The sequence below is a fragment of the Neopelma chrysocephalum genome, unplaced genomic scaffold, assembly GCF_003984885.1.
Source record: "Neopelma chrysocephalum unplaced genomic scaffold, ASM398488v2 Primary Assembly neopelma1_26b, whole genome shotgun sequence".
Taxonomy (NCBI): domain Eukaryota; kingdom Metazoa; phylum Chordata; class Aves; order Passeriformes; family Pipridae; genus Neopelma; species Neopelma chrysocephalum.
The window spans coordinates 1,838,420-1,850,915 of NW_020897696.1; the positions used below are offsets into that span (position 1 = coordinate 1,838,420).

General features: G+C 38.9%; 1 protein-coding gene across 2 annotated transcripts in view; it reads left to right on the top strand.

The window, feature by feature from the left end:
* The window catches only part of OFCC1 (orofacial cleft 1 candidate 1), a 185,376-nt gene that overhangs the window by 16,783 nt on the left and 156,097 nt on the right, over positions 1-12,496 (top strand). For both annotated transcript variants that reach the window (XM_027676211.1, XM_027676213.1), the window contains exons 2-4: positions 2,643-2,698; positions 8,990-9,056; positions 9,352-9,528. In XM_027676211.1, the coding sequence (XP_027532012.1) occupies positions 2,687-2,698; positions 8,990-9,056; positions 9,352-9,528 (256 nt within the window). In that variant the 5' untranslated portion in view covers positions 2,643-2,686. The remainder of the gene's footprint in view (positions 1-2,642; positions 2,699-8,989; positions 9,057-9,351; positions 9,529-12,496) is intronic.

The window sequence follows — 12,496 nt, forward strand, 5'->3', positions numbered from 1 at the left end:
GTGGTGCTAAGAGTTATTTTTGTTCAGCTCTCCAATTCCTCCATTTTTGCATTAAAAATAGATTACTTTCACTACAGAAAGTTATTAATATATCTTGTCAACTTAATCTAGCATCCTTAGTTTTTCCTCTAGTAAGAAATAAAGCATAAGAATATGCAGTTTTGTGTTACACCCATCCAGTGATGAATTGGTCCCAGCCGTTCTAACCAGGACATTGGGCAAAAAGAAAAAAATAAAAAAAAAGGTGAAGATATCCAATTTAAGAACATCTAAGTAATAGTTTTACTTTGCCATTTTACTACAAATGTACCTAAAAGTAACTGAAGTCCATCCCTTATTCATGCAAAACACATCAACTGGGTATCAAATAAAATATCTGCTGGGATCTCAAATATCTTTTATGTTGTGTTTTGATTGATGGAAAAGTCGTGTGCTCTGTTTCTGCTGTACTCTTTCAGGACTGTAAGCTAGTTTACTGCTGATGATTCAGCTGTTATCCAGCTAAAGAAAATAGGCTGGTGAGGTTAAGCAAGGCCACAGTCAGCATCAGTTAATGCAGTGTTGAGTGTATTGCCTGTTTGGTATTATAAAGAATAAAGAAAAAACGATGTCTAGCACCTTCATTTAAAAAACACACCAAAGTGTCCCCCACCCAAGCAAACTAACAGAAAACCCAAATAGTAGGAAGTTCCCAAACTCTAAGAAAATCACTGTTTAAGCACTAATGTTATTAATATCTCCTCTGAACTCGTTTATCTATCTTACTCGATGATCTCAGAGGTCTTTTCTAATCTAATTGGTTCTGTGATTTTGTGATCTTTGTCTGTGCTGTCCTTATTTGGTCAACCACATTCTTTAAGATGAAACTCCAAGTCTTTCCATTAATGTTTAGATTCCTTTGACTATTACGGCTTTGGAAGTCCTTGTTGCTGCATCTTTGTCTCCTCTCCAACGAGCAGATGTTGACCATGGATGAAAACATTGAATTTACAGCTTATGTCTTGATCAATTCTCTTCTGCTGACAGCTTTGAAAAGGGAAGGAGCCCCTTCAAGCTTTTATTGCCTTTGATTCATACAGGTGGTTCTTTTTTGCTGCTCTTGTTTGAGTCATAACAAGGAATATGCCATGCCATTGGGCTTGAAATTAGTTACCTGTTGCATTCAGTGGATGTACAGTTCTAGTAGCTGGAAAAGTAATGCAGATACTACCTTGTCCTGGAAACTCATCCCAGATTTTGGAATTGGGACTCTGGGGTTGCTTTCAGAGGCACAATGACTAGTTACATGACCTGAACCTACCTGCATGGTCTTGCTGGGGCTTTATTTTCAATATCACATAGTGCCACGGAGCAGAGAGCATGTTTTCTGTGACAGACATGGGCTATGGTGCAGGGGCTGTTTGGGCAGGGCTGGCTGTAGGAAGAGTGGGAGCTACTGGAATTGCAGTCCCCAGCATTGCTTCAATGGCCTTGTCACCCCAAGAAGGGCACCAAAATCCAGGAGTGATGGCAAAGGTCAGCAGGCTCTCAGCATCAGCAAAAGCTCAGATCTTCATTCATTACTGAGCAGCTAGAGCGACAATGCAGCCTTTTTCCATAGAGTATTTGTGGCCCTGTCCACTGTCCATTGTATTGATTTCAATGAAATTTAAGCGCGTACTCAGAATTAGGCACTTCTTTGCTGAGTGCCCTCAGGAGAGAGGGTTTCCTCAACTGAGGCCAAACATGTACTTTGTACAGGGCATCTTCTGACCCAGAAGGTCAGCTAGAGCTTCTGAGTGACTCTGAAGGGATATTTTTAATTATTCAAAGTCTTGTTTCTTTTTCAGGCTCAGCAAAATAATCTGAATGTATGTTTGTGTAAATGCATAAGGGAAAAGTTGACAAAGGAAGAAGCTTGTTATTCATTGTGATTCAGGTGCTGCAAGTGCAGAGTTAGACTGAGTTGCCATTGATTTCAGTGAATGCAGGGGCAACCTGTCCAGCCATTTTGAATGAATAAATTTTATTCCCATATAGAGAAAAAAGTAGCTGGTATAAAATTGGAGCATTTTTGCTGATATGATATATAACTTGTAAAGTTATTGTGTGTTTGCCTAATTATAACCTCAAAGTAGAGGACAATTTTCTTCCTTTTAATGGAAATCCCAGCACAAGGAATGAGGCACAAATGGGACCCACAGAAATACCAGATCACAGAAGCCTTCCTGAGTCTGACAGCTTTGGTACTGTAGTCTTCAGATAAGGTGTATGCCACAGCAAACTCTGAGTCATTTTAGTACTTACTGTCTGGGGGTAGGAATTATCTACTTCTGGGCTACTTCCACTCAAAACCTTGTTTTTGTTGGCAGTTCTTCACATGAGCTTAAATTATGTGGTTTTTTTGTTTATATTTGTTAGCTTTTTTTTTCATGATCTGATGCAAATTTGTTTTCAAAAAGATAAAGTGATGAAACAGATCTATATCCTCCCTCTGCTTTTTGGCAAAGTCAGAGTGGGGACAGCATCAGGAAAGACCCCCCTCCGCCCCCTATCCTGGCAGGTTTCTAGGCTGGTGCTCTGCTAGTCTGTCTGTTAAACCAAGTGGTATTAATAACTGTGCAGACTGAAAATTCAGATATGCTGCCTTTCCTTTGTTACAGGAGGAAGCATTTTTTGCTGCAGGTCTGAGAAAGGGCAGACTGGCATGGAGAAAGAGGTAAGTGAAGAAAAACCATGCTTTGAAAAGGAAAAGTTAAAGGGACTATTCCTACCATTGCTATTTCTTAATATTATTTGTAGTGTGATGGGAGGGAAGTTAGCAGACGTATAGGCTCCTTTATATCATTGACAAGTCAAGGGGATGATTAACGAGAGTACCAGACAATGTAATGGTAGGAGAAGGCCCAGAGAAGTTAAACAAAAGTGCCTTCAGAATTTAGAGAATTCCCATGATCCATAGTAGGACCTCATTGTGCTTGTCTACTGTTTCTATTTTTGATTAGATTTATAAACACAGCACCACATATTTTCATGTGGCTCATAGCCCCAGGGCAGAGTGAGATTGACTGCGCTGAAACTGTGAGGCTTGTGAATTTCGGGCAAGGGATGGAGTGAAATAAGTAGTGTAATTGTTTTTGTGGAGTGACCGTGGGACCTCTTCTGTTCTGAATTACACATGGTTCAACCCTTTGACCCAACCAACCTCGGCAATGCCTGGTAGATCTCCTAAAGCTGTGCTGAAAGGTCCTATCAGTGACATGTTGGAACATTATCTGTCATGTGAGATGTGTGCCAACAACCATATTAAACTACATTAATTACTAGTGAGGCCATGTTTGTGACAATCTCAACTTCATTTAACCCATCATCATGTTAGTTATTGTTTAAACAGGAAGTACAAATGGGGACAATTTATGAAATCAAAATGCAGCACCAATGTTTTCTTTAATAAATTGTATGCTTTACTTTATTTCCCTTCTAGGTTTTTTTTCACCCCTGGCATTTTTGTTCTTGTCATCAGCTCTGCAGCTTGAGTTTTTTGAGGGCTTTTCTATTTTAAGAGCAAGCAATGAAAAGCCTACTTCTCAGTAACTAAATGAATACACCAGTGAGATTGTTGTTTCTTTAAATGCAATTGTAAATGATACTCCAGTTGACTGAAAGCACTTGTTTTCTAGCAAGAAGCAAACATGCTAAGATAGTTTGTGTATGACTGAAAGATCATACGTGGGTTACTTGCTTGATGTACACCTTCACTGCTTTACACTCCAGCTAGTGGGACTCTGCGTGGCAATGCTTGCACACCTCTGGATCAGGAGTGGAGCTTATATTTCTTTTTAGTTATATGAAAATAATTTTCTCACAGGTCTGACCCTCTAGATAGCAAAGCTTACCGTGAGTCCTCTAAAGGCACCCCGGTTTGTAGAAATTCAGAAGGACTCTCTGCACCTGATTGTTTTCCGAAACAATTCTGAATTTTATAGGGGAAGAGGCCAAAGCTCTCCCATGTGCTCCTGTGTGGGCAGTGTACAGGTTCAGTCATGTTTAGCTGTGCCTGGTATTATATTAGACTAGACACATGGGGTTACATCTTCTACCTACACACTGAGGTGCTCTTTTACAACAAGGTTTTTCCTTTTGCCTCATTGTCTAGCTAGAATAGGCTTAAACAAAGTGGGGGTTTATTTGTTTATTTATTAATTGCTGCAGAGTCAGCTAAAAAACCATTTTTAACCCCAAAGAAGTGTCATTCTCTTTAGCAATGAAGAGTTTGCTCTCTGCAAAATCTAACATGGAGTGCTTAAAGCTGACAGGTGCAAATTACAAGCTGTTTCTCTTTGGCTGCCATCCCTTAAATAGACAAAGTAATAGTCTAGGAGAAGGGAAGAGGTTTCAGCTCCAGCTGCATAAAGGAAAGACTTAACAGGGACTTAGCAGCTGGTTGCAAGAATTAAATGCTGTAAATACCAACTAACGCATTTGTGTGTGTGTGAGTGTATTCACAGAGGAATGTGTGTTTAGTAAGGCTCCATCCCTTTTTATTCAAGAGGATCATTCTTTGAAAACTGTGTTCTGCTTTATGTTGAAAGGCTAATGCTCTCACTGAAGTGAATGAGAACAGAAGCCAACATACCTGTTCCTGTTTACCATCATTATACTCCTTAGAGCATTTCAGGAATTATTAGGTTCTTGGAGCCCTACCAGATTGACAATATTTCCAGATACTTGTGTTTTGGTTGTGTTCAAACAAGGCCTCAAAGGAAAAAAAAACAAAACAAAAAAAACTCCTCAAACCAACCAAAAAAAACCCCACCAAAAACCCCCCAACAACCAACAGCAAGACAACCAACCTACAAACAAAAGCATGGATGAATCTGCTGAGCTAGTTTGCTGATGTTAGAAACAGTTGTTCATATTAGGAACACCTAATTTAATTTCATGAAAGAGACATAACATGCCAGTATGTGTATGAATCTAAGGTATGCATTTCCTAAAAGGAACTAAAACTCTGTCATTCCAAAGTTGCTCTTCTTTTTGACTTCCAGCTTGCATGGGGACTGCTGTCTGGAAGCAGTAACTTTAACTTTAACTCTAAGGCTGCTGATGAGGTCTGTCTGTGTGATCTTCGTAAGCAGATAAGGGTAGGGAGACAGCTCAGAGCAGAGCTTGTTTACAGCAGGACAGAAGAAAACAGCTAGACATAAATGAGGGCTGACGGTTTCATGAAGCACAATTGGTTGATCACAGATTCAATATGACTGCCCTGAACTGAGCGATGATCCGTACAGTATGCAAAATTCACTTTCTTGCTGGTCTGTGCCCACCAGCCTTCCAGCAGCTTTCCCAGAGCCCCTCAGCCACAGCTTTGAGTGGAACCAGAGCTGAACGCAGTATTGTTGTACCCAATTCCTTTTGACAACAATCACATTCTTTTAAAAACTTCATAGGTTTTAGTTGTCACTGGTTATAAATGAGGGTTTTTTCCCTCGCCATTGCTGCTGCTGCTGCCACTGTTGCGGTGCTCGCTGCTCTCTTGCAGATGTGAGTGCTGCAGGTTCTGGTACTCCCGATTTTCCTTTGTTTCAGTCAGTATCAGAAAGCAGGCGGTGCATTTTAATGACGATGGTATGCAAAAAAAAGCATTTAACAATTTAGGTCACTTTTTGAATGACATGGTTACTAGTCTGCGCTGTGCTCGGACACTCCTAACTCCCCTTGTCTTTGCTATAATGCACCACACTCAAGATAAAAAGACAGTAAAAAAATGCTTAAAAGGCAAGACTTTTTATTTTTCAGCAACTGTGATAGAGATTTGAGATAGGATGAATTGCTGTCAGCAGCAACATCACCTTTTAAACTTGACTTTGCAAGCAAAGGACGTCGCCTTTCTATGTGCTAGTTGTGAATGGACAGGTCTGATATGTTTGGTTTGTGGTTGCAAGTTGTTCCCCCTCCACCTGAGGTGTAAACCGGCATAACCTTATTATCTCTTGAGGCTCTGGCCTCAAGTTGTGAAACTTCTCCTTTTTTTTTTTTCTAGGAATACTTTTTTTTATGTTTATTTTCGGATAATATTCTATAATTAGATGGAGACTTTCTGTATGGATGTGTGTTCATGTGCATTTGTCTAGGTATGCTCACATAACTGGACTTTGCCTGCAAAGAGCAAGTGGTCACTGAAAGAGTTTATTTAATTCGCTATTGGAAACCTAAGTTTTGCAGATATGTGTGAACTGATTAAAAAACATTTGCTTTTGACATAAATTTGCATAAATACATAAACTAACTAGTAGTGACTAATGATAAAACGATTATAAAATACCACTGGATAATTTCCTGCCTATTCTCTGTTGAGAAGACAAAGTATCATAATGGTAGGGGGCTGGGGAAGGAAACCTAAAAAAAAGGGGGGAAAGAATGTTATTTACACTACTTAAAATTGCTCACGTGTAAAAGAGAGAAGGATGAGGAAATTGGCTGGAAATAGGTATGAAAGGAAAATGTCTTCTAATTTCCTCTGAAGCACAAAGTGACAAGAACATGTGTTGATTACACAAAGGCCACCACTCAAATACTCTGTTATTCAGTTATGTTGAGAAGTAACCCTGGAAGAATTCCCCTCTGTTGTTGAAAACCAGGTATTGCTTTCATTCTAAAACACAAACTCATGAAAAATACGTTTTCAAAACCTGATTGCATTAAGGGACAAGGGTATCTATCATCTCTTTGTAGTAAGTAGGGATCACAAGCCTGTTACACCAACTACTTAAAAATATTAGTTTGCATTTGACTGAAGTGAATGTAGTCAGTTGCATCACTGAAAAAACAAAATTTGGTGTTAACTGTATTGAATAGTAAAAAAAAATCCCCCAAAATCCAATACCCAAACAACCTTCCCCCTCCCAAACAAACAAACTAAAATGCCAAAACAAAACCCTGAACAATAAAATGCCCAAAACTCACACGCACACAAACCCATTCCAAAACATCCAACCCCACTACGCATCTGTATTATATGTGGGGAGGAAGAATATATTTTTTTTCTTCTTTTTACTGTGAAAGGAGCTTGTGCATTTTACAGACTTAAACAGTTGAAAATTGACTATAGTCAAAATAGTGTGCAATTAATTTTGCTAGGGAAATCTAACATGGAAAAAGAATACATGGAATGTAATACAGATCATCTTAATCCCATCAAAGTTACAGATGTGTACTGTTTTATATCATTGAAAATTTGTCCCAGAATTTTTGTCTTGGTGTTGTTTTCTTTAGCTGTTAACATGAAGTTTAAGGTTTTTTGTGATGATTCTTCACAGCATAATAAGGATAATTATCACACTGCAGTGTTACGAATACTCTGGAATCTTTAAAAGTGACTCAATTAAAATTTTATGGCATGCAGGAATGCACCAATGCTTTAATATTGCAAAATAGGTATAATTTTAAAGATACTAACTGAATGAATATGTATTTTTGAATGATTTTTCAGTTGTGAAAAAATCAGAAGCAGTAGGGTACATTTCTGAACCTATTGAACTCTTGTCAAAATTATCATTAATTTCAGTTGTTCTGCATGTGGTTTGTAGGAATTATTTCTCTTATTGTATTTATTTATTGTAGTTTTCAGAATGTGTCTGGTCGTTTTCACACATTTGCTTTTTAGTAGGGTATTAGTCTTAATTTAGAGGAAGTCTTAATTTAGAATTTAGAAGAAGAATATGTTTCCAAAATAACATATATGTGCGTGTGCATATATACATGTATAACAATGAAAATATTAATATCTATATTAATCTGTCAGTGGTATGGTCCAGTTATTTTTGACAGATTTATTGATTGTGTCTGCTGCAAGCACTGTTTTTCTACTGGAAATTGACACCCACAATCAAATGGGAAAGATGGATGCTGTAAAAATGCAATTTTTCAATTATTCTTGTAATTAATCCTTTTTTATTGACAGTTTCCAGGAGCTATGTTGCCAGGAGTGGTCTTTATCACTGGACAATTAAGCAACTGGCTTGAAAAAATAATGCTGGTTTTGGAAACTGCCATGTGATGTTCTAAAATAAATGGGTCTGAACTGTTTTCTTGCTTTGGTTTTGGCTTTGATGAATACTCCCAGATGTGCTTTGGTTTGATAATCTTTGCCTGTTTTGATTGTCAGCATCTGCGATAGGGGTCTGTAGCCATGTATGAGACCACGTGTGATGCTTGCCCAGTGCTGCTCAAGGTATTCTACAAAGCCAGTGCTTGGTACCTGGGCCTTCCTTAGGGTAATGTGACCATATATTTTTTGAGCCTTGCTTCCCCATGGGAATTACTGTAAAACTTTTCACAGTTCCGATCCCCCAAATCTCCTGCTGTTTATTTTCACTGTCATTGCATCTCTCTAATATTAAATGAACTTTTCATTGTTGTAATGAGTCTTGCTTCCTCTCTCCCCTGGAACATGATCAGTTTTTTGTGACACCTCATTTAAAATTGTTTTGGTGTTATTTTTATTCTATTGCGTTGTACTAAAGGGTAGAGCTCATTCATTTTTAGCTGCTCTGTGATGAAAAAATAAACTTGTTACGTAAGTGGACTTAGAAAATAAGAGAACGGGGAATGTCAGGGAAGTCTGTCTATAAATATGCTACATAACCAAACTTTTCTAAATGAAATGCTGCCATTCTGCAAGTGAAATAAAGCAGTTGCTTTTGAATGCATACTGAAAGACAAGTCTTATAATGTTCTTCATTTGTTGAGGTTTCTTTGCATTAATTAAAATTGGGGAAAAACAAAGTATTTTAATGTGACCTTCATTTGGCATTTGTTTTAACTTTTCTTCTATTTTATTTAATTCTTCCACTTCTGTTGTTCAATTAGTGTTTGACCCCTTTAGCAGAGATTTAAATTAAATGACATTTCAGTGCCATCCCATATTTAAAATACTGTGTTAGTTGTGGATCATAAAGGATGATCTTCGTTCTTTAGCTAATTTATTCATTTAACAATTTCCCTCCAGAAGTTCCAGCAGAAGGCTCTGAAGCAAACTAAGCAGAAGAAATCCAAGTCGGCTGAATTTCTGATGGGTGAGCCTTGCTTGATGAGTTATTGCTCATAATTTGTGTAAGGATTAATTAACTAATTACAGACAAATGGCTGTGGGCGAAATTTTGCTCTTGCTTGTCAGGGTGCAATTTGTAATTATTTTAATCATTTATTTTTTTTTTTTTTGAGTTAATTTTAACCTAATTCTGTTTTGGCGACATTTGAGGACGATACACTTGAGTCTTTCAGCTAAGGAATTACTAGAAGGAATTTTCTGCTTGTCATTGAAATACACTTTGCTATAATGTGCTCTTCTGACCTCCTTGTTTTCTGTAGTAAAAGAAGAGAGAGCAGCAACAGAAGGCATTGAAAATCCAGCTTTTAACATCAGCAGCACAGATCTTTCAGCATATCAGCCTTCAGAAGAGAAAGTTATTAGACATGACAAGCCAGATAGCACCCTTGCAGCTCACCAACAAAAACTCGGGCTACAAGCCCATGCTGAACCAAGAGGTGAGATATCAAACCTGATTAGCCTCAAACGCAATGACAGTGGTTGTGTTCCCCATCCAACCTGCACACTCTGTGGCCTGTGCTGGGCGTTCCCATCCTGACATGTCCAAGCAGGCGTCAGTGCAAACCCTGGGTAGGAAATCCAACATGCTGCCAAAAACGTGGATTGTCTAAATATTTAGAGACCCAGGCTTTGTCTCCACACTCAAATGACTCCCTGTGGTGGGGTGCAGGTTGTACAGGGCTCTCTGCCAGTGGGAGGGAGTGCAGAGAACCAGTGCTCATGGCAGTGCTTCCCCCTAATTTGGACTGAGTTGCGTTTTTGAGGAACTGCAGCCAGTCTGAGCACACAGATGCTGCTCCCTCACTGGCTCCTGAGCACTGAGTAGTTTTAAACAGCTTACAGATCCATGATTAATTGTTGTCCTTAGGTCTCCCATACGCCCTCAGTCAATCGGCATCTTGCCTCTGCTTCATCTTTCATTATTTTTTTTCATCCAGTTTTGCTCAGATGCTTGGAGCAGGGTCCTGTTCATTCAGCTTGTCCAGGGGGGCAAACCTGGCTTTTCCGCTCAGTTTTGATGCAGCATCCAAAAGAGTTGCTGCTTCAGGAAGCAATTTCCGTTTATTATTTTGGTTTATCCAAACTATAAGAATATTAATTTGATGTCAGTTTTCCTTTTGCAGAGGTTTGATATCTTTTAACTTATTATTTAATTACTCCATTTTGAATTATTATCATTTCTGGATGTTATGAAAAATGGTTATTTTTACTTAGTAATCCAGTGAGGAAGAAGGTGAGAAAAAGAATTCAAAGGCAACTTGAGAACTGTGAGGAAAATCATGGGCACAGATTTAGCTTAAAAAAAAATTCCTAGTCACACTCAAAATCTTCCCTAAATACCCATTAAAAAATTTACCTTATTGGAATGTGTGGTCTCATTAACTTCTGTGTGCATGCATGAATATGCAAATGTGCATCCAAGGGCTGAGACCTCCAAGGTACCAAAATAACTGGTCTGGCTTTGAACTGCCCTGATCACCCAATGTTTTCTGTGAAACTTGCAAGTTGCAATGCTGCTTGCTAAGTACTCTTGTGTGCCAGCCCAGGTATTTAAATGGGGAAGTGCAGCATGGTGAGCAGACCTTCAGGCATTCACTTCTAAAATGTTGGGCCTTGTTGTGTTAAGATTTTATCCTTATGGGACTGGAGAGCCCACGGCTCCTAATGGCTTCTTGCAAAATTAGGTTTGGTTTTCCATTTAGCCTTCATGTGACTCTGTGCAACGCTACACGAAGCAAGAATTCTTCGTCTTTCCTTTGCAGCCTGTCAGAACAGTGATTAAGCAGACAAAGGGATTGATTGTTTTTTAATGAAATAGTCTATCTGGCAAAAAATGAAGTCAGGCTCGCTGGAGACTATCCATGCTTTCAGTTGCCTCTTCAGAAATTCATGAATAGTTCCCTCAAGAAAACAACACATTTTTTTAAAAGCCTGAAATGCGTTTTTAAACATTTTGATTTTTCATCCTAAGTATCATTTTGTTCAAAAAAGCCTAACTGAATATAATCATTGTGAAAGGACTAGAAATTGTGACATTTCTCCTGGAATGCAATGCCTTGATGTTGCTAAGTGTTTCTGTAATGAGAAAGGAAATCTTGCTGAGAGTTGGAAAATTTTGTTTCCCAACACTGTGTCTCCCTCCTCGACCTTCTGTTCATCCAGCTAACCAAAAGATCAGTTATTCACATGGCTCTGCCTACAAGTCAAGCAACTATTAAAAAAAATAATCATCCATTTGTACCATCATAAAAAAGTCTAGATTGGAAAAGATCTCTAGAGATCATCTGGTCCAATCTTGCATAAAATTATTCTTAATCTAACTTGTGTCAGGACTTGTTTGGCAGTCACAAGGACTAGTTCAAATTTATCAAGGGCTGTTGATAAAACAACATCTTCAAGCCTGAAACCTGGGAAAAACTTTCAATACCTCATGAGCTAATTTTCCCCATTCCCAAGTGTAACAACTCTTCATTAAAGAGGGAAAGAGAAAAGCCAACTGCACAGGTAAATATAGTATCACATTAATGTAGTAATGCATAAATGGTCACATTTCACAGTCCTCAGTGAAGACTAGGTCTACAGGCAACTTATTTCTTCATGCATCAGTCTGTTGAGGTCTGGGTCCTCCAGAGTCCAAGGGGTCAGTTCCTGAGCCTTCCTTCCTTTGCTAGCTCCATGTTCACAGGTGCTTTGCATAGCTGATGCCACTTCAGCTCATAGCAAAATCACATGTAGTATTGAAAACTACCACCATCCTCTATCATAGGGGAAACTCTTCCACAGCATCCTCTCCTGCCCCTCAGCTCCTAGGAGCCACTATGCCATTCACAAGAAATATTTTATCACAGAATTCTCCCTGTTTTCCCCCTAGGAGGCAAGACTTGTGCCATGCTGGAAGCTATTTGTTAGGAGGATCTGCCCACACAGTAAGCACAACAGCATAGCCTGTGTAAAATAAGTGTTTTAGGCCCTACAGTACCCTCTTTTCCTTTTCTCCTTTTTTCTTCCCCAGATGTTAATATCCCAATCTACCTTTTGGGATTACCTCCCCTTCACAGCTGTTGGGTGCTCTTCCAGCTCTCAGCCCCCAGGCTTAGGTTTGGTTCCTTGCTCAATGGGGAATGGCATTTGTCAATTCCAATGCTTGGTGTTAAACTGTATAACTAAAAACCAGTTATAATCTTAAGCACAATTATTTAATCACTGGAGTTAGCAGATTACTGGCTGAGAACACTATATGAATATCAGGCTGGATTTTCAGGCTAAGCACTTGGAGGCAAGGCACTGAGATGGTATTGCCTTTCCATTATCTTTCCACGCTGCTGTGTTGTTAATAGCAGCAAATAATAGCTACGGTTGCTATCGTTTCCTCCACCTTGCAACAGTGTCACAGACTGTTCCTCT